The 22,365-nt window shown below is 46.1% G+C and overlaps 1 protein-coding gene across 4 annotated transcripts in view; it reads left to right on the forward strand.

Moving 5' to 3' along the window:
- Window positions 1–5,237: 5,237 nt before the first annotated feature.
- The window catches only part of DSP (desmoplakin), a 54,881-nt gene continuing 37,753 nt past the window's right edge, over window positions 5,238–22,365 (forward strand). For 2 of the 4 annotated variants that reach the window (XM_064443569.1, XM_064443570.1), the window contains exon 1: window positions 20,422–20,710. In XM_064443569.1, the coding sequence (XP_064299639.1) occupies window positions 20,517–20,710 (194 nt within the window). In that variant the 5' untranslated portion in view covers window positions 20,422–20,516. Of the gene's footprint in view, window positions 5,328–20,124; window positions 20,711–22,365 lie in introns of those variants that run through there. The other 2 variants (XM_064443567.1, XM_064443568.1) reach the window with 2 other exon arrangements.

Genomic DNA, 22,365 nt, shown 5'->3' on the forward strand with positions numbered 1-22,365 from the left:
GGTCACAGTCCTGGGCCTCGTAGCAGAAAGGGTTGGACTCTCCTGACGTCACCTGGAGATGCTGTCCTTCCCTGTCCGTTCCCAAGATGGAAGATAGTGCTGCTTTTATTGGGGCCAGCCAAGAGTGTAACAGGTTGGGACTAGTTATAAAGGATACCTTCACCCATACAGACATTTAACATACCAGTGAAAAAAATCTTGTAATAGAGACTTAACTGGGCAGCTTAACAAGCAAAATCTTATTGGGCATTGCAGTGATGGTATGGGTTTTGCCTCCTTCCCCTTTCAGCTGCTGTAGTCTCTACAGGCAACGGACAATATCTAGCTTGGTTTTGATCTTTCTGCAATATAAAAGTTGATATTCAGTGCTTATTATCTATATTGTTTGCTTGGATTATATTGTCTTTTTAGGTTGAATACATAGTGCATTAAAAAGCACACACTAATAAAAAGTAATAAATAGTGGAACTATAAACATATTTTTGCCTGCTACTCAGCTACTATAAATTATTCTGTATGCACAGAAACCTCCTGATAATGTACTGCCTTCTTACATGGCATACTGAAAGATACATTTAAGCAGGCTTAGGAAGAGGCATTAATAAAGTTAAGACCAAGTGACAGGTTGTTTGATAAAGTGTTTTGAAATAAAAAGCTTTTGACAGAGGTATTCAGCAGGATGGGTTTATGAGCTCTGCGCTACAAAACACAGCAAGAACACGATGACCCTTGCAGGCTTCCTCCCCAAAGGTCTCCGGGGCAGCCTACAGAGCGGGTCGGGCTGCAGCTCCCATTCAGCCTGTTTGGAGCTGAGCCATTGTTGAGAGCTGCGTTTGCAAGCTTGGGCTGCTCCAACAAGGCACTGGAGAGCACCAGGAAAGGGCATTACAGTAAAAGATGTGCTTTTTTTATAAAGTCAGGGCTTGAAATAGGCAGCAGGGAGCTTCACACTCTTCCTATGCTGATCATGCACCTTTTGATCATGGTCAGAAGTAAGGCAGGATTAAAACCAGAGCATGGCTGAGAACAACACTCAAGGGTGACATTTGGTATTGGCAGGAGGCATCAACACTTAATGTCATTAAATGCTACTCACCAATCGTGTTGGTTCACATCGCACACCTTGGCATTGGTTAGGGGGTACAAACTGGGCAGTGAGTCCTTCCCTGAGCATGTTACCTCTTTTTCCTTGGCATGGTATGTTAATGAAAGCCCTAGCTCAGCTCTTTCATCTTGTCCCATGTTTTTCTTTGTTGATGTGGAAAAGGAGCGAGGGAGGGGGCCCAGGCTGGAGAATGAGAGATAAAGCAAGTTTGTTTATGGCTGAGTCAGAGGACAGTCAGATGGAGAGTTTTCCTTGTAACTTAATAGCCACATTAATCACTGTGACTGCAGCTACTCCCACTGACAGGCAGAAAAGGGCCTTGTTGTCTCACAACTTTGCTGATACTGAATGAGTTCTCTGGAAAGGTGCTCTCCTAGCAGGTACAATTAGAGTGCTTTAACAGACACAGAGGATGCAGAAAGATTTTTAATTATATTGCATTGAACACAGCCTAACCTCAGCAGAAACAATCCTTTTATGCAATTTCAGGTTAAGTGAAATTATTTTGTATAGTAGTGACATAGTCGGAGCATCCCTGGGCAACTGACTAAGAGTGGCTGTTTCTGTAAAGCAAATAAGGTCTGATAACGCCAATACCTTACTGTGTTGCATATACTAACACGGGTCTTAGTGAGAAGCAATCAGTTTGGTATGGCCTGGATGAAATAATGAGTCAAACTTACAGGAGCCTTTGATGGTCTATGCTCAAACACGCATGTGTCAGGGTCATGTAAATGAGGGGGTTTTTCTCCCTCAGTGTACTTAAAAGAAGGGAAAGGTAAGATTTCCTTGATGAACAGTTTATCCCAGTGGGAAGTTCAGCACTTTACCTACTGGGCTTTGTCAGGTGCCTTTCAACAAAGCTTGTTGGGGTCCCAGCTTTCAGCTGGATCCATATCCCTCAGTGCCATGCAGAAGTTTTCCTAAAGTAGCTGCCTGAGTAACTACAAATCCCAGTGAAAAAAAATGAGACTCGCTAAGGCGTCTTGGAGAAGTCTCCTCTTAAATTGTTAACAAGATGGAGGAACTAAACTGACAGATTATTCATTTATCTGATTGAGAATAGTACAAGAATGGGGGAAAGTGAGAGAAAAGATTGCAACCCCCCAAATTACTTGTTTCAGTCCTCTCTTCAGAGGTACCATCTGCATTGGACCCCCAGATGCTGCGTCATCCCAGTTTCTGACTCTCTGGGCATGCTCAGCCTCTGCTGTGGGCAGGGCATGTTCAGTGCCTCTAAAATCAGAGCTCCTTTACCTTGCTCCCTGCTGGGTCTGCTGCAAGTGCCCACACAGGCACAGGTTGCAGCAGCAAGTGCTGTGGCTCTGCAGTCTGACCCTCCCTCGTCTCTTTGGCCAGAGCTTACTCTCTCCTCCCTGGTACTGCTGATGCTTACCACCCATCCTACTTTTCCTCTTCATCTGCCCTGTGTCCGCTGGAGTCGAAGTAATGTCTACAATATGCACAGTCCACAGGGTTCAGAGATTCTGTTTATCTGCTTGCCTAATATGTGTGCATTTTTTATATTCCCCATATAAAAGTTTCGTCTCCTCAATCTCCACAAATCCCACAGATGACTGCGTGCAATCCCACCTGTTCCCAGCACCACACTGGCTGGCAGCGCAGGCGTTGCTCCGACCCAGCCCCATCACTGCAGGGGTCTGTTTTATACCGCCACAGCCATTTTTTTTCTTCTTTTTGCCTTCTGCTTTTATTTTTACCCCCTCTCTGCTTTTTGTTGTTGGCAATGTCATTGCTAAGCTGGGCAGTCGTTTTCAGTCTGGAAGGCAAATGAATGGTGGGGAGGATCTGGAGGGGGTGCAAATAGACAGCAGGAAGCATTTTTGGCTTTCTGGTGCAATGCCGTGGTGGGGCGGACCTGTAGCTGCTGAGGGAAGCAGGCATTTCCTCAAGTTTATGAAGGGGAAAGCTGGCTCGATCCACGCTGCAGAGCACTCCCTCTCCATTGGCGGTTGGCCCTGTGGGTTATTTTCAGCCTTTATTGTGGTCCCTATATAATCGCAGCTTGCTAGACCCATAAAAATAGTACCTCGTGCTCTCTGCAGGACTAACTGCTAATTACTTGCAGCCACCGGTGGCAGAACAAACCCAGGCAGCCACCCAGACAGCATGTTCCTACCTGTGACTGATCGTGAATGATTTATGTTCTATTGATAGCAAGGAGATGGGAAGGTGGAAGCCGCCTCCCTTCCACACCCATTGCTCTGTGCTAGGACAGCCTCGTGGGAGCTGGGAGCTGCGTCAGGGATGCGAGAGGCAGACTTTCCCCTCCTGGCTCTGGACAAGGGCATGCCCTTCAGAAAGCTCAGATCCAGTGTGGCTTTGGAAAGAGTAAATGAAATAGCTTGTCCTGGAGGTGTTTGGCTTGCATGTTGATGCGGCTTCCTGAGAAGGTGACTATACTCTCAGACCAAAAACTGCTGGCTAGGCAGCTTGAAAGTCCTTCACACCTAAATGTATGAAGGAAATACCCGTGGACAGCCTCTGCTTCAAGGTAAAGGCTTGGAATACACGGGAAGTTGTACGTGCCACCTGCTTTTCATTTCTCCTTTGTAAGTTTACTCTGTGTCCTCAAACATCACCTACCAGAGGCTCTGGAAGATTCCCATCAAAAGGCTGTTGACTGTTTCAGATCACTTCTCATCAGTATAGAGGAGAAAAAGAAAATTATTCCTTCTCTTCTCTTGAAACACAAACAATTCTTAGCACTGTCACAATCATATTCAACAGGGAATTACCCAAACTTCTTTCCTTTTTGTGAGGAACACTTCTATCTGAAGACCACTGCTGGAGGCAGAGTGCTGGGGCTAGACGAACAGCAAGTCTAGGCCAAATCTGGAGCCTCTATGCTCCTTTCCAGATGAATTTGCTCACCTCAGCTTTCTACTTTCCACCGTCGTGTACCCTCCTAGCCTCACTGTTTCACATGGGCTTGATGTCAGTGTTGCTCCAGGAATCACATAAATAAGGGAGGTGGACTGAGGCCAGCGTAGCCAGGACATATACACATAAAGCAGATAAAACCACACAATACTTGCGAACAGCGATCTCTGATATCCAGTGGGTAGCTGCAATGCAGAAAATCCATCCCTCATGCACGGCCACTGATATCAACAGATTTAAATGTGAGAAGTGTTTGGCTCAGCCGGTGGAGTTGAACGTTTATCTGATCTGCTCTTGTGGCTTTTAGCATCCAAGATCACAGGCTGCAGACAGACACCATCCTCCTTGAACCTCCCAAGCAGGCTGCAGGAGCTTGGGGAGAAGGGCAGGGGCCTCAGCTCCCCCAGGTGATGCAGGAGGCAGAGGGCCAGATCCTTACACCCTTCTCACACCTTTTAGTTAGCTAGAACTCAAACGAGCTTATTAAGGACTGGGGTCATTTTCATTTCATATGTTGTGGGGTGGGGGCCTGCCTGTATTTCCCAGTTCTCCAGGACATGTGTGAAGATGGCAGATACAACGCAAGGGACCACAAATGGATCATGCTGTAAAAAGAAGGTAAGTTGTCTTGAGCAGACTGCAGCTTAGAAACACAGCAACCTTATAATCCAAAAAGGGATTTCTGTGCCAAATTCTTCTGTGTAAGTAACAAACCTATTTCACCATAAATCAAATATTTCTCCAGGACGCGTATTTGTACAAACTGAGCTTATGTGCCAGTCACTGAAATTAGTCTCCAGTCCTTTTGCACCTCAGGAGCCCTTGGTGCAACTGTGCAAAAGTGGAAGCACTAAAAATTATGCCTGCAATGTGGATGTACATTTACATTTGTTAGTCTAAGTGGAGATTTAGATATAAAAATACCTAGCTGGTGCCAGACAGTACCTAATCTTCTGATAAGACTTCCAAGGTACCATAAGCATGGAGTGCCGCTTCACAGGCTATGGAAGATGAAATTAATTTCCTTTTCTTGTATTAATCAGAGGAGACCAGGTCAAATAGTTCATTCTCCACACCACCCTTGACTCACAAGATGCTGACTGTGCACCAACAATGAGCTATTTCCAGCTCATTTCGGAGCTCAGGAGAGACTGGCGTTTGCTTCCCACTGATGGGAGGATGAATGCAATGGAAAATCCTGCTTGCTTTGGTCAGAGCTCTTTTATCCTGGAGGCAGAGGGACCATGCTGCCGGAAGAGCACCATGAGGATTTCTGGTTTGTGGCCGTGCCCCATCTTACCCCTCCTCTTTTCAGAAGGTAAGTTTGGCAAGAGAACAGTTTTTCCGGTATGCTGGGCCTCCCCCAGGATACGCCAGCTGGCCAGGGCTGTGAGGGGAGGAGAAAGGCACAGCAGCTCTGTGTTGAGGCTGTACCACTTGAATGGAGCATGCCTGAAAAATTCTTAACCACTGATCTATTATTAGCTGCGGCAAGATAAAAGGCACATTTTGTGAAAGTAACACATTCCAGCGCGACATGTACGAGTCAAGAGATGGACAGCATGTATGTGAATGCGTTGTCTGTTTGTTTGAATGCACTATTTTATGTCTATAGGATCAAATGTTTGTTTAGTCAATGCTTAGCAACAGATCTTGAGACCATCCTATCTGTCTGCAAGCCACACAGTGGGGGTGTAATATGCTTTGGTATTTTGCTGTGGTTTCCTCTTTTGTTGAAAGACATTTTTTTTGTGTATACTGTTTTCCTAGGTGAGATGCAAGGGGCAAGGGTAGGACTGTGGAAGCTGGGATGATTTAAGGATAAAAGAGAAACCAGGTTTCTCAAGAGACTAAAAATCTTCTGTCAGATCAAGTAATATGGCTGGAAACATAGACAAGATTTCCACCTCCGTATCCCTTTATCACGTCTCTTTTTTTTCCCACCTAAGCTTTCCCAGCTGGTCCCATAGAAGGTACCACTTCTCCCATAGCTGGGCAGGACTGAGGTGCTCTCACACGGCTTGCTGATCCAGGGATAGGTGGAGGTTAACCTGTCAGCTTCATACATCCGTGATCCAAAATGGTCCTTTGAAGCTGACCCTTTCCTCTTGAAGCTCTTATCCACCGCTGCCATACAGTTGTCTGAAGTAAAATCAGGATTGCCTATCTTTCCAAAAGTTGCACTTTCACTCAGCCACAAAATAAAGGTTTGATTCAAGATTAGATTTACAAGGTGAGATTACATAGTCTGTCCTGTGCCAGGGACCAATTATATTATCAAAACTGTTCCTTCTGGCTTTAAAGCGTTCACCTCTGTGAAAAGTAGCCAGCTGGTTTTCAGTTATGGCTGTATGCAGGATAGGGCATGACTTAGAAAATGGTCTCTGCTACGCATCTTACAGCCATCTTGTGCTGTCATATCCAGCTGTTCATTGTGCTTGCAGTTTTTCTGCAAGGCAGTGATCTTGACCTCCTGACAGTGTCTGAGAGCTTTCATGGATGAGAGGAAGGTGTGGGAAAAATATCCTTTATATGGTGCAAACTGGGATTCCTGCAGTGGCACGGTTGGCAGACCCCAGCTGGATGAGTCTCCCTCCTCCCTTGTGCTGGGGGCACAAATGGCATGTTTGCAGGGTGTGGGAGCTCACCCTAGGATCCTGGCTCACTGTAAAACTGCGGTGTTCATGTGCAGTCGAGTCTGCTTTCCTTCCTGTGCCTACCTGAACCGCTCATGAATTTCTGAATTGCCTTCCAAGGCTCTGGTTTTGCTGTTAAGGCTCACGCTGTACCTCAGCTCCACTGAAGCTTAAATCCTTTGTACAAGGGTCAAATTGCCCTCTGCTAAATGAATATTGCATTCATAGAAAAGCATGAACATTGCATACAGAAATATGTTGTGTTGCTCCTTTCTGTGAGCCGTGTTCAGCCCTCTTCTTGCAAGTATCAGAGAAATAACGTCAGTAGGTCAGGGGAGGCAAGTTCTGTGTTTCATAAATGGTAATTTTTTTCTTGAATCCTGTAAAAAAGGCCAAAATGTATTCTCTTAACAGAAATCAGCTATGTTTAAAACTTGTAGCAGAAATCATTCAATTCATTTAATGAGTCCTTGCTTTCCATCATGGATTATCCTAAGTGCATCTATTGCTGAAGTCAGCCTCCCTTCCCACCACACTGCTCCCCTCACACTCCCTCCCTCCAGGTTTTCCTCTCTCTCTGCACTGAGTTTGCAGCCTCTTGCCTTCAGAAGCGATGCCCTTCATGACCCCCTCTCTCTGTATCTGCTCACACATTCCTTCCTTATCTTGCTCTCACCCTGCTCCAGATTCCCTCCTGACCGTAGAGCATGTGTGTTTACAGATCCCAGCTTGGTGCCTTCTAATAAAACTGGCTTTCATCCTGACAGTGAGTCATATGACCTTCCTCTCTTTTTTCCAAAATCCTTCTGTGTACACATGAGCCCTTTAAACAGTGGCATCTGAAATGTTTCTCCATCTGTCTCCATATTTGTATCTGTCTGCTTATATGATCAATGTTTATATTAGGTAGTTATGCTCTTCTGAATCTGTTCTAGCTGTATTTTGACTAGACTGTGGAGACCTTCGGGCAAAGACTCTTCTATGCATGTTTATACATTGCTAAATACACCAGTGATGCTCAATAAATAATAACACTATTCATCTTTGAAATTACTTTGAAATTATTTTTACATGAGGAACCAGCTTAAGAAAAATCTGTGGGCTGAGACTTTAGTCCCCCTAAAGTCAACGGGAATTTTGCCATAGGGTGTTTTAGGGTACGGTCTTACAATTATTGTTGTCCCTTTGTAGGTTTAGTTTATTAGTTTCCTTCATCTTCATGTTTTGTATAGATCAAATATTGTCTATATAGAAGTTCCCCAGCTTTCTTAAGTGTTGCATATCTGAATGACTTCTGGGCTTATAAATTTGTAAATATTACTACATTTTGCCTGTTAAAATAATGTGACCTCATTGAAGCTTAATTTTTTCTCCAAAAGGGTCACATGGGGCAACACCTCCTCTTGTCAGGGTGACATTCAGCATCGGGGACAACAGACTCCGAAGTACACTGAATGCATGTTGCCATAGTGCCTGTGCCTACATATGGGGTGCTGTTGCAAACTTCAGCCCTGTAGAAACCCTATTGTTTATCAGTGTGAGAGGCCCCACCCCAAAGGGTAATTAGAGGGAAGCTCATGTCATAAATCTGCTGGCATCCCAAGTGAAGCCCGCGTTCCCTGGGAACGGAGGTTATCTCCTCCTTTTGCTGCTGGTCCTTTGAACTTCCTGTGGTCAGGGAAGCCTCCTGTTTGCAGCTAGAATAACAATTATGAAACTACCCCTGCTCTCCTGGCCGGAGTTCACGTCTAATTAACTTTAACAGGAGTCATAATTTTAAAAGTGATTTCTCAAAAGCATTATAACTCAAGACAATTAAGGCTTGAGAGAGAGAGCGCGAGACAGGGAGGGGAGGAAAACAGAGGCACTCCTTGGGGCAGGGCACTACATGAGTATTAAACAGATGTGACTCATTCCTGCCTCTAGTCCCAGCAGAAGTAATACCTTTTGAATAAGTTCTGTGTGCTAGATAAAAACTTGTTTGCTGGTGCAAAAATCATACCACGCGTGTTAGAACAAGAACCCTGATGGGCTATTCCCATTAAAAGCAAGGACACGCAGCAGTGGATTTGTCAGTCTGTTGGTGTAAATTTGACACAGGTCTTTTAGCTGTGGAAACTTGTCGAAGTCTGCAGAAAGAAGGGATATAGGGGAAGGAAATGCAGACCAAAGAATGAATTAATTAATTCAGTTGCCCTTCTGGAGCAGGATGTTTTTATTCTTATTATGCATGAAATGTGTATTAGTGTATATAGAATACATTCATCAGCCAATTTGACCAGCAAAACCTGATCTTCTTGAGGATCTGTGAAGCTAGAAAGGAGATTATAGCAACACAGAACACGAAAATGCTGGGGACCCCTAGGTCCAGCTTTTTGTGTCTTTATTTAAAGGTAGTTTTGCATGCAGTACTGAAGCCTTTGTATATATGCCAGCACATTCCACAGCGGACATCAGCGCTATGTGTGCAGGACCCAGCCTTCTGTGACGTGTAGAAAAGCAGGTTTTTATAACAGAGGGTTTTAGGGAAATCTCCTGCAACTATTACAGAGTTGATCCATATCTTTACTAGTGGCGTGAAGATTCTAGAGGAAACAGGTTTTTTTTCACCACAAAAATGGCTCAGAGCAAGGTTAGTCGGAGTAGTGGCTACAACAGAGCCAGCCCTCCTACACAAAATCCCTAAGTGTTCCTGGGGATTGGCTGCTGCTAAAACAATGATGGACTATTTCCCTTAAGGGCTGTATCCACAGAGGGGATGCAAGATCCTTACAGAGGGGCAAGGAGGTGGTGGCGGGAGGGACATCTGACGTAATGCGTCATTATGCTGATTATCATCTGCCATGCAGAGCATGTCCACGCCACAGCTGAAGGTGCAACTGCAGCATGGGTGGACTCCGCTGGGCTTCGTTTAGTGGCACCAGCTCAGGTGGTAATGGCAGTATAACGACAGCAATGCAATATCAGCACGTAGCTGTCCGTGACCTTGGGCACGTATTCTGGTCATTGGCCATGCTAAGAAGCTAACCCCCAGGCTTCTTGCTCTGCTGTGGTTGTGGGCAACCCTACAGCTGGTTAGTCAGCCCCAATGGTGGGTTGCAGGCCGCTTCTGGTACAGCGCAAGCACACGTGGGCCCTGTTGGCAGCACTCATCTAGCCAGGAAACAGACATATATTTTCCCTTAAAAATACTGAACAGTCACAGTACAACTGCAGGTTTCTTCAATCAGCTCCTCACAGTAACGCTTTCCCCCTTCCTGAGGGATTTCAGCCATTCAGTGCTGCACTTTCTCCAGCTGTTCCCACAGCTTCCCCTGCTGCAGCCTTCCAGCAGCCCTGTAGAAAACTGCTCATCTGCTCCAGACAAAGCAACACAGCAAAATTAATATCTTAGTATGACAAGAGACTACAAGCGAGCCTACACAATCCATGGTCTGCTTGGGGAGTAAATCCTGACCACCTCAGGAAGAAAAGTCTGACCTAGGAAGCAGTGGAGCGTCTTGTGTCCTTAGAGCTGGGACTTGGGAATTTTGTGCCCTCTGGGAGCGAGCAAATTGATTTTCTTAATGTAGGAGCCTGGGGGCAAACCAGCGTGTAAGTGGTATGGACAATCAGGGCCCAGGAGTGAAACAGGGAGGGAACCGCAATGATAGCATAGATGTGTCCTAAGGACGATGCTTGGTAGTTTTACAACATATTGTTGTAAGCAATGAAAATGAATCTTACACTGTAAATCAACTTGTTTTCCATTTGTTCATAAGATTTTTGCATTGTTTTCTGCTTGCTAAATTTCTAATGTTAGCATAGCCATCATGTTGTCTCCTCTCATTAGGCTGGCTCATGTGGCATCTCTAAGAGATGCCAAAATACAGGGGAGGTTTTTAGAAAGTATTTAATCAGTATTGTTACTGGGAAAATGATGACTGGCTCTAGTGTTTTAACATGCTTGAGTGTGGATATCACTAACACTTGGACACATCTGTAAACCTTATTCTTCCATTATAAAAACAATGCTAATGGCTCCCCCTTACCTTAACTCTTAAAAGATATCACCCACAACAAGAATTAAAAAAAAACCAAAATCCCCTAGGGGAAGTATTGTCTTCATCCACCCAGAAGACAGAACTATCAGGGTCTCTACTGAATTGACAAGAACTTGTGCGTATGCTACTGAATAATGTGAATGCCCTTTGGAATACGGATGTTCCAGGGCAGATCTGGTGTGTTCATGCTGCCATCCAACCTTTCTGAGGGACAGCGGGGAATGTGAAAGCTTTGTTACATGAAAGAAAAGAATGTGACTGGGAGTAGCCGACATGGATCCTCCACGGTTAGATCATCAGATCATGTTGGCTTTGCGGGACCTCTAGAGGTCTTTTGTCCCACCCCTGCTGAAAGCAGGTCCAGCCTTGCCCAGTTGTGTTTTGAGTATCTACAGGTTGGAGACTCCACAGCCCCTCTGGGCACCTGCTCCAGTGTTTACCCTCATGGTAAACTTATTTTCCCTAATACTGAGTGGGAATTTCCCCAGCTTGACCAACCTGAATCCTTTGCGTGATAAGGGAAGAGCAGTGGTTGTTATCTACCTTGACTTTAACTTAATGCTAGACATAACCTCCTACAGCACCTTTGTATTGAAGTGGGAACATTCTGGTCTGGACAGATGGATTAGTAGATGGGTGAGGAACTGGCTTGTTTGTTGAGCTTAAAGAGTTCATATTCTACCTGGAGGCCTTTACAAGCAGAGATCTTTAGGGATCTATTCTGGCAATTTATCTTTGTCAGTGATGCAAAAGTGGAGACAGTATTGACCCTCATCAAGTTTGCTGGGGAGACCAATTGATGCACTCCAGGGCAGGGCTGCCACTCAGAGGGACCTGGGCAGCTGGAGTAAGGGGCTGACAGCAACCAAGAAAATTTGAGAAGGACAAATACAAAGTCCTGCAACTGGTGTGAAGTAGCTCCTTGCCACAGTACAGGCTGCTCATGAGCTCTGCAGGAAAGGACGTAGGGGTGCTGCAGAGCAATAGGCTAAACATGAGCCAGCAGTGTGCTCCGTCAGCAAGGAAGGCCAAGAGCCTGATGCAGCCTGGGCTGTATCAACAGGAGCACAGCCACTTGATGGAGGGGAGTGATTATCCCCCTCTGTGCAGGAATCATCAGATCCATCTAGAGTACTGCATCCAGAATCCAGCACTGGTTGATAAACTTGTTACTAAGCCACCTAGACAGTTGGGGTTTGGAGACCAGCCCTGTGAGGAGAGGCTCAGGGACCATGCCTTGTCCAGCCCAGGGATGGGAGATCTTCAGGGGAACCTAAAAGCAGCCTATCAGTGTCTATGAGCCACCAAAGCTCTTCACAGTGGTGCCAGGTGAGAGGACAACAGGCAGTGGGCATACATTAGAACAAGAGAAGGTCCAACCGGGTATGAAGATGAACTTTTCCCCTTGAGGACAACAAGCGGTGGAACAGGCAGTGAGGGTGTGCAGGCACCATCCTTGGAGGTTTTCAAGACCTTGCTGGACAAAGCCCCAAGCAACTTTGTTCTCATAGCTAAAGGGCTTGAGCGGAGATTGAACTACAGACCTCCTGACATGCCTTCCAACCTGAACCATTCTGTGATTTCTTTTTAAAACCAGGAAGGGAGACTTTATTACTTAACTCATTCAGTACCTAGAAGCCCTAGTCTTGTCCTAGTTTTATCAGGAACTTCCCAGCCCTAGTCAGTGCTCACACACAAAAGTCCAGAAAAACTTATGGCCTGATGAGATCAGGCAGGCAAAACTTTATAGCAAAATACATCCGACATACATGACAGCCCCTTCCTCCTCCTGCGCAGCGCCGCTGCATAGGAGCTCCCCTTGGGTGCAGTGTCTCATGCCACTTCCCATGTGCCCTTTGCCCGGCTCAGAGGCAGGTGGAGCGAGCCCTGAGTGCTCCTGCCTCTCCCAGAAGAGCCAGGTTGTGGTTCCCCTTGTTCTTGTCTGCGTCAACAGAGTGCATTAGCTACAAAAGCACAAGAAAACACACTGCTGTAAACAGTAGCCCTGATCATAATTATTATTTTATTGCTTTCTTGCAGACAAAACTGGCATTTTTTCAAGGATGTGGCTGGAGTCTGTCCTGGAGGCAAGGCCATACCTGTCATGCAACTGGCAGAACTGGCCTTATTCTTAATTTAAACTCATATAATATTTAACAGAGTAGCATGAACAAGTGAAAATTCTGCTTACATTGAAGGAAAACACATATACAGTGTGTTACATTGTGTTCCATACAGCATGGTCTTCCAGTATCTGTTCACACATGTTTTAAGAACTACTGGGGCCATTTGGTTCACTAAGACATGCACAGGAGGCATTTTTACAGTAAGTCGATCTTGTTTCCTACCGTGTCATTTGGAGGTGATTTCCCAGGAATCCACACAAAAAATAAAACTAAGGAGAGCTGTCGATCTCTCAGTGCTGGCATAAGAGCTCAGAGCTATGCCCACAAGGTTAACATGAAGCGATCCTTTTTCTTCCCTGTTTCCCGTCAAAGTCTTTCTTACTGATGTTAGCCTCGCTGGTTCTTATGCTGCTAATCATGCCAAAGATGAGCATTTTTCTGGAAACAGCTGACTCTATCCTAAAGGGAGCTAAATCGTCCCAACAGAAAAGTGGATCTGGACAGAAAAAGAGGAAATAAAGTGATAATTTTATTTCCTGCATGTCTGACTTAGACCTACTTACCTAGGGAAGACCTCGTAGATACCCACAGACACATACAAATCACATGGAGAGCTGCGAAGAAAACATTAATGCAAAGTAGCCTCTTTAGCATCTTATATCATATTAGGGCTCTAATCCTCTAGTCTCTTTATCAGACGTTTATAATTACATGGAGCAGAGAATGAGAAGGCGGAAAACTAAATGCAATTGATTCTGCTATTTGAACTACAAGGTTCATGTAGGTGTTTGGAGGGAAGGAAGTGAAGTGCACCAGCTCTTGAATGCTGAGCAGCAAAACCATAGCAATGACTGAGGAGGAGGAGAATATTCCATTGCAAGGCTGAATGAAACTTAGGCAGCGCTGGAATTTGGTCTAGACAGGAGAACACTTCCACAATTACATCGTCACATCTTGAAAGCTGCGGTAATGAAAGATGTTTCACGATCCCCAGTGGCCACCTTCTAGTATTCTGGTCTCACTGATGACAATTGCTCATGATTTAAATGCATTACAGTGATGGTTGTGCTTTTGTAATCGAGGAGAATATGGTTGTAATAAAAAAGCTCCCATTTCTGTTCAACATGGCTCAGCTGGAGGGAGGAGGAAGGCTACCTTCAACTTCTCGCTTCTGAATTTGTCTTTAGAGAGTTGAGGGGTGTGTGTGTGAGAGAGATAGAGGAGGCAGCCTCTTTTTTTCCCTCACTTGTAGTGCAAACTTTAGAGTAACAAAATTCCCTGTTAAATGATTGGAATAAGAAAGACTCTTAGGAAACTTTCTTAAGTGAAGTTTTACACATTTGAAAAGGCTTTTTCAGCACAAAGCAATTCTTAATGCTGTCTTTACCAAGTAGCCCAAGTCCCTTTGGTGTGGGGAGCTCTTGCTGGCTGGGTGTACAAGCAAGCACAGCTGGAACAAACGACGCTGTGATAACATCTGGAGTTTGTAGAGAGGGTATCTTGGTAAGGAGCTTTCCAGTTCTACCAGGAGATAAATTGCCCTCCATAGCTTTGTGGTTCTGGAGAACAAAATATTCCCGTAAGGGTGATACCTCCACTCCTCAGCTGTGAGAAGCACAGCTTCTGGCACAGTCAAGAACCGAATCTTTATCTTCCCTGGTTGTTATCAAAATAGTTGTGGTATGACCCACAAATTGAACATGAAACAACAGGTGTGCTTGCAAAAACTAACGCAAAGTGAGTTAACTGCCATTCTTTTATATATATTAGATCCAGTTCTCCGTTGTCCTGCACAGCCTGCAGCCATTATACACCATAGAAGTTCAGCATAGGGAAGGTGTGCATGAAAATCTGTTTAAAAGTCTTCCTCTTCTCCATTAAGCTGGTAAAGACACTTTGGACCTTTATAACTGCTCTGGTCTGGTATTCCCTCTTACAAGTTACAAAGTATTTTTAATTGTGGTGGTAACATTTTAATAAGGCTATCAGTGCCCAGGGCCAATGCCGTAACCCAGTTATTTGACATGTTGAGATGACAAACACCTGTTACAATGTGTGAACTTGTTAATGGGAGATTCACACTAATGAGGGGAAACCCTGGGTGTCTACAGGGCTACTGTAGCAGCTCCCATTTGACCCTTCACTCCCATTTCCAAGAACGAAGGCACAAGCAGGAGAAAAGGATGGGTGTCAATAAAATCATTGTCCTCCTTATCCCCTTGGGCTTGCAGATACCTGGGTGTAAATTAGAGCAGCCCCAGTGTGAAGCAAGTGTAAAGGTCCCTTGAGAGCTTCCACTGTCCCACTTCTTGTCTTGTACTGCACGTGGCTCAGCTGCACTGTGGTATCTAACACGAATTATCAAACTCTTGGAATAATGAGGGGGAGATGCACCTTGCCAAAAGTTCATGTTTTATTAAAGTGATTCATCCTCACAAACGAATGCATTTTGCATGCATGTCATGCGGCTGAAAAGATTTTTGTCCTGCTGCTAAAGAATAGCTAGTCGGAAATAGCCTTGTATTGCTCTCAGCACTATTAAGTATCTTTCTATATGCTAACTTCTCAAGCTCCAGCAAATGTCACCAGGTGTTGATGAAACAGAACTGTGACATGAGCTTTTAAAGGAACAGAAATAATGTAACATTAAATAATTGGCCTTGTGCTGTCACCGTTGGGCTGCTCTGCTTGCAGGAACATGAAATCATGGGCCGTGTAGAACTACTGTGTGCATGCTCTATCAGTCATGGTGGGACCATGGTGGGAAAAGGATGTCATGTGTGGGTCTCCTCCAACTGAAGCAAAACAGCTAGGCATCCTGGAACTTTTTGTCTGAGCAGTCAGTCAGGTTTGACAAGGCTGACACATCCTCCACCACACCCTCTACTTTTGCATGGTCTAGAAGGAATTGTGCAGTCCTAAAATGCATTACCTCCTGCTGAGTTTAAAGACATTTTATTTTAACCCTACCAGAAACTCGTAGCATAATATTCCAGGGACTGCCTAAAAGGAGCACAGCGAGTGTTCAGGGACCTGAGAATGACAGCTCTTGGCAGGCAGTCCCAGGCTTGACTAGTCACAGGCTCGCACTGAGTGCCTTGTGTCAGTCATTCCTGCTCTCCCCAAGTCCTCCAAACACTCACTGGGGCATACCTACATTTTAAAATGGATTGTGCTGCAGGGCACTGTAAATCTGCCCATAACTAGGCACCAGTTGAGTGCAGTTAAGATATATCTTCCCCATGACAGGGATACCTTTGAGTAAATTCAAATTTGTCTGAGCCCTCTCAGTTTGTTATTAATGACATTTCAGACCATCTCTGCAGTCACTATAGAGGTGTTGCTACTGACACCAGACAGTGACGTCTCGTCCCATGCAGAGGAGAGCTCGGACTGCTGACTCGGGAGTGTTTACTGTGCATTTTCTGGGTAGAGTTCAGCCCGAGTGAAGTGAGGAAGTGAAAACTCCCAGGACTGACCTTCATTTTGTAATGAACACAGACTTTGTGAATGCTGCTGCTCAGCCCAAGCGATTGCTTCCCAGGCAGCCCTTGCACAGGAGTGGTGGTGCATAGCAATCACCTTACAAAGACACGTAGCCGTATTAGTGGCTTGCACGTGCAAACTTGTCCTTACTGCCCAAAACTGTAGGAGTTAGGAACGCAGGAGTCACATACTGTTTTACCTGGATGATTCGATCTCTGTTTGGAATGCCAGACCTGATTTTTCACAAGCTACAATAATGGAAATCAGTTATCAAGTCATATTCAGATTTGTGCTTTGAATGTCAGGTGTCACTGATTATCAGTGTGTTAAAACATATTTGGTTCTTCTCCATGCAAGGAGGACATTAAAGAGAGGATGGCATTAAATAAGCTCAGAAGATGGCATGTGAAATAGGAGGGGCTGACAGCTCCTGTAAAAAGTTGTTAATTAACAACCCATTGAGGGGAATTTCAGTGTGGCCTTGGGAATTCATTTATTAAGATAAAATACAGACGTCTTCCTGGTATAGACAGGGACAAGTGCAGCTTGTTACACTCACCTCAGGTAGTGTCCTGAATAATTAAAGACCCACTATCCAGCAGCCTAAGTCTAAAATAGGACTTTCTGGTACACCCTTTGCGGTTGGGAAGGAGCCTTTTATGAAACCTAAAGAGATAGCTTATGCCCACCCTTAGTATTATGTATAAAGGAGCTTCGTTCTGCTTATTAAAGCAGTATTCAGGCACAGCTGTATCCCCTTTGCCTCCTTGGAATTGCTTTCTCCTAATATCCTCACAGTGTCTGCAGTTCCAGAGGAGGTGTGTTGGATATAGAGCTGCAGCACAGACCTTGGCTCTGGCTTGGTTTAAGGAGCCTGGAGGGAATATTACATCTTCTTTAGACTGACTTGCTTGAAGAGGGTCTCCTAAGACCCAGGCACCTTTCATGTACCCGTGTCTTAAGAAGCAGAATGCCACCTTCTGATAAGGGAGATGAGCAAGAAGCTCCAAACCACTGCATGTTATTCTCTCCTGCATGAAATATTCCTTAGGAGGAAAATGAGACTTTGCGTCTTTCAGTTGACTGGACATTTGCTCTCAAAAACTCTTTGAAGTCAAAGAAAGTCAAGGAACTTAGGATGTGGCTTTAGGTAGATCAGGACCAGGCCTTTTCAGAAGTAGTAGAATGAGGTTTAAGCAAGACCTTTCAGTTATGACACTATTTCCCTATAGTTAGTAGAATTTTAAGCAATATCCATGTGACCTGATCCTCCTTCAAGATAACTGAGTCCACCTAGGGTAGCACCTAAGTAAAATTGACTGTTTCAGCAAATAGAAATATTTGTATTTACTTACTTTGTTTGCCCACTTATTAAAACAGTTCAGATAGGAGCACTGAGCGGTTTTCAGTATCAGGTAGGTCTTATCCTCTCCTTTTCATCTCAGTGGGGCTAATTGTGCAAGCAGGACCAGCAGAATCCACTTGCTATTTAAGTACATTTTTCTACATGTCCAGGTAACAGTGACTCATCCAGGCCTCTGGGTGTATCACACACATGCTGTCTCCATCACAGATAATGGGGTGTCTCACTGAGCTGGCACAACAGTCCAAGCTGAAAGGTGGAGCTGATTGGAGGTGGTGCTAAAACTCAGCAAGAACCCCAAAACAGTGCAATACTTCAGGATTTCTAAATATGCATACATATAAATGGAGAGCTCTCAAAGGGAATTGCTGAAAAAAAATGCTTTGTGTTCATATGCCTAAATACAAGTGCCTGGCTAGAGGCATCACCACTCAAAAAATCTAACTTTTAGGTATGGTGGTGGCACTAACACAGTGATCTGTGTTTATGTTTCAAAAAGTTTGGATGGAGTACCAAGGCATAAAGTTCAATTTTCCCTCATTCTGCATCTCCCTCCTATTCTATACCTGTTTTCTACCTTTTTACTTCCTTCTTTATAGCACTAAGCCTACGTATTTGTTTTTCTTACTCCTGACTGCTTTTGTATTCTGCTCCCTAATGACTTTGGAATGTAATGTCAAATCTTCAAATTGTGCAAATGTAATCTGTATTCAAAAAAGCACCCCAAATCCATGTATATATACACATACACATGTATGTATATATGTATGTATACATATATATATATGCACTGATATATAATGACTCACATTATATATAATACAGCATATATATTACAATACAGAAGTCACTGTATGACTTCAGAGATAATAGCTAACTTGCATTCTGTCTCCTTGTAGCACTCCATACAGCTCCAGGCGGTCCCGTCAGGATGCCTTTTGGGACCAAGCAACCCCACATTTGCTTGGAGGAGCTCTTATGCCCCCGCTATGCTGTGCCCACCACCACCGCCAGCAGCAGGACAGGTTCTCACATAACTTGTACCAGAGTGCTCCTGCAAAGCCCCAGCAGTTTCAGTGGCATTGAGGAGAATTGCTCTCATTCGGTTTTCTCTTGAATAGTTCAGAAAATCTCGTCCTTCCGGTGTGTTTGTGTGGTTGTTATTTACTGCGTTTATATCACTTACTTTATATACTTACTGCGTATATCACTTGCGTTTAAAACACCAGGAAAATGACCAGTGCGGGGAAGACAGAAATGGGCCCAAGAATTTATGGATGGTGGTCCCCTACAAGTTTGAAAAACTTATGGCACGTGTGTTGTTGCAGAGCATCAAATGATTGATTTGGCTGGCTCCCAGACTGCAGTTTGGGATGAAAACCTCAGGATTATTACAGAAAAGCCTGGCAAGGTTATTCACCAGTGACTGCTGCTTCTTAAAATCTGGCCATCTTCTCTTTGTCTTCTAACACCATAGGCAAGTGGCCAGACCAGCCGAGGCAGTGCCGCTGAATGTAGCCAAGAAATTGTTCTCAGTTGACCCTTGAGGCTGACCCAATGGTCAGCTGGTGATAATGAAGGCACCACAGGGCATCATACAGCAAACTGCCTTTGCTGACAGCCTGCATGCATACAAGGGTATTAAGACAGTTTTGTCTCTAGGATCTGGCTTATTTTTCATATTTTACAAGTAAAGCTTAACTTTCTGAGCTCCAGAAGGCAGGAATCCAGAAGAAGTAAGGAAAAAATTCAGTTTAAACACCGGTTTCTGGATATCCTCTTTCTCATGCACAAATGAGATGCAATTCAAACATTTCACGCACTTGGTGTACAAGTTTCAGGGCTGTTTCAGAAATGAACTGGACTTGGAGTACTGACAGCCTTCCCAAAGATGTGACCCAATATATCTCCCAATGTATGAAACAAACATTTATGCCGCTTTCCTAACCAGCACGCCAGCCCTGTGATGTGCCACATCTTGCTGCAGGAGGAGAGGGCTGCCACCAGTAGAACGGACCCATCCTCGACTTAGCGGTGCCGATTTAACCGGTGATGCCTTGTTGGGGTGCTGGTTGCTTTCTGGAGGGTGTTTGGCATTGTGGGCTCCCCTGACCCGGCCACCCTCACCGCAGCGCTCCCAGCCCTCAGGCGAGAACCCCGCGTCCCCGGGGCTCTGCGACGGCTTGGGGGAGAGCGCCGGCTGGTAGATACGATACAGGCCACGAGGAAGTTTTTAATGGGCTCCAGTGGCAACTTACGAGGGCAGTTCACGCACCGACGAAGGTGGCAACACCGGTGCGAGGCTGAGAGAGGCCTTACCGTGCCCGGGCGGCCACCGGGGAGCGACACCACCGCCACCACCACGGCCGCGGGGACGCCGGGCTGGGCCGGGCCGGGCCGGGCCGGGCCGGGCCGGGCGCGGCGGGAGGAACCTGAGGCGGCCGCCGAGGAGGCGCGGAGGGCGCAGGCGAGGCGAGGCGGCGGCTCCACGCCCAGGAGCGCCGCTTAAAACCGCTGCCGAAAGGTGTGGCTTCGCCTTCCCTCTGCCGCCGGGGAGGGGACGGGACGGGACGGGACCGGACCTCCGCTCTTGCCGCCGCCAGCAGCCTCCGCCAGCGCACACCGCTCCGCGGCGCCGCCGCCCTCCCCTCACCTGCGGGCCGCGCCGATCCCCGGCGCCCGTCCCTTCCCCGGCCCTCGGCCGGCCGCGAGGGAGAGGCGGCATCGCGGCGGGCCCTCCCGGGGGTGAATGCCTTTTCCCCCGTCGGGTCTGGGTCAGCCTCCCCGTCGCTTTCCGCACCGTCCCCTCTCCCCGCGGGCGGCGGCTCCCCCGCGCCGCGCTCCCCCGCCGCCATGAGCATCAACGGCGGCTCCCACCCGCGGATCAACACCTTGGGCCGCATGGCGCGGGCCGACTCGGGCACCGACCTGCGCTACGAGATGAGCTCCCATGTGGTGGGCGGCGGCGGCGGCGGCGGCACCCACACGCACAAGACCTACTACTACCAGAAGACCTACGGGGGGGACTACGCCTCCGACGGATACGGGTAGGTGCGGGCCGGGGGGAGCCGGGGGCAGCCGGGGGGAGCGGGACCCCCGGGCCCGCCTGAGGGGCGCAGCCGTCGGACCGCTCGCCGTTTCATTTCCGAGGTGTGCAACCTCGCAAGCCTTCTTTTTTTATTTATTCCCCCCCCTCCCCCCCCCAGGGAGGCTAACTTCTAAAAGGCTTCTCAATGCAAGCAAAGAACTTTGAATTTTTCAAAATTTTTTTTTTTTTAAAAAAAACCAAACCCAAACTGGTGGGGACTCTCCATGAATAGAGTAACGGGATAAAAGGCAGAATGGTGAACTAGCTGCCTCCCCTTTGCAGACTGGGGTGTAAATGCGCCTGTGCTGGCTACACCAGCCCAACAGTTCTCTTCTGATAAAACCCTGCTTTGCTCCGTGACGTGAAACAAGCTGTACTGAGGTAATAAAGCAATTTACACGCCCGGGCTCAGCTCTTGCTCTCCTCACCAGCAGCTGCATAACTAGGGTTATAAAACAGTTTTTAACTAGTGGGAATCTTGCTCTTCCTCATTTTTTTAGTTTGTTTTTACCTTGTGCAAGGCCTAGAGTTTTAAGGCCGTGATCTTTTATGCAGCGATCCCTGATATTTGGTGGCCAGGGAGCAAAGATACACCCTGCTTCCCCGCCCCTCTACCTTCTTAACTTTCTGCTTGCCATGTTGCTGTGAGCACCGTGAAGATCTTGCGGGTAGGGTGCTGCCTGAGGATCCGGGTTTGGAGAACACCTGCTTTTGTCGATGTGGCTATACCAGCGATGCCCAGAGATTGATCCTAGTGAAAAAAGTGCAGTGGTCATGAAGACTTCTCCATTAATCTCCTCATCTGGGAGGTCATGGGACTGAAAAGGTGGCAGCAGTTACAGTCACTGAAGGAGGCAGCGCTGCTGTATGATAGGGTGCCTGTAGAAAATGCTGCTGGCGATCACTCTTTTTTACATGTGGAATGGCTCCATTAAACCTGTTGGTCTAACTATGGATGCCACTGACATAGGAATTGATTTAGAAGTGCTGTCCTGTAATGTGTGTTAGAATTTATCCCCTAATTTTACAGATAGTACATCGTCATTGGATTGCAGAAGGATGAGGATGAAACATATATAGTAAATAAGAGGCAGATGAGAACAGGCAGGCTTTATTAAATCAAGCAGATCTATAAATGGCTGTGGAGAATTAGGATTACCCCAGAGACCACGGAGACCTCTGTTTAGGTGCATCAGACCTGTTGCTAGAGGACCACTGAATGAAAGACAAAACTTGCATTCTACCTATTTTTTGTTTATTACTTTGCCCAGTTCTTAGCTTTAGTTCTTCATTTAACTTTTGGTTTGGTATGTGCACAGGTAAGTTAGTTAACGATGAATTACAGCTATATCACGTCTACTTACCATTGCAGTAGTGTGAGAATACCTATTTATTGCTATGTAATTAGAACAATTCAATACTTTACCATGGGAGAGTGCACATACTAGGACTCCACAATGCCATCCTTGTATTGCATTTGTGAGGATCTGTTTTGCTAGTGTGCTCCGCTGTGAATACCTTTATTGTTTACAAGAGACAGACTTGAAAAATTAATGGCAGAACACGCTACTTCCAGGCTGTTCCCTTTTTTTGCAGGCTTACTCTGGTGCAACT

The sequence above is a fragment of the Phalacrocorax carbo genome, chromosome 2 (assembly GCF_963921805.1).
Source record: "Phalacrocorax carbo chromosome 2, bPhaCar2.1, whole genome shotgun sequence".
Lineage (NCBI taxonomy): Eukaryota > Metazoa > Chordata > Aves > Suliformes > Phalacrocoracidae > Phalacrocorax > Phalacrocorax carbo.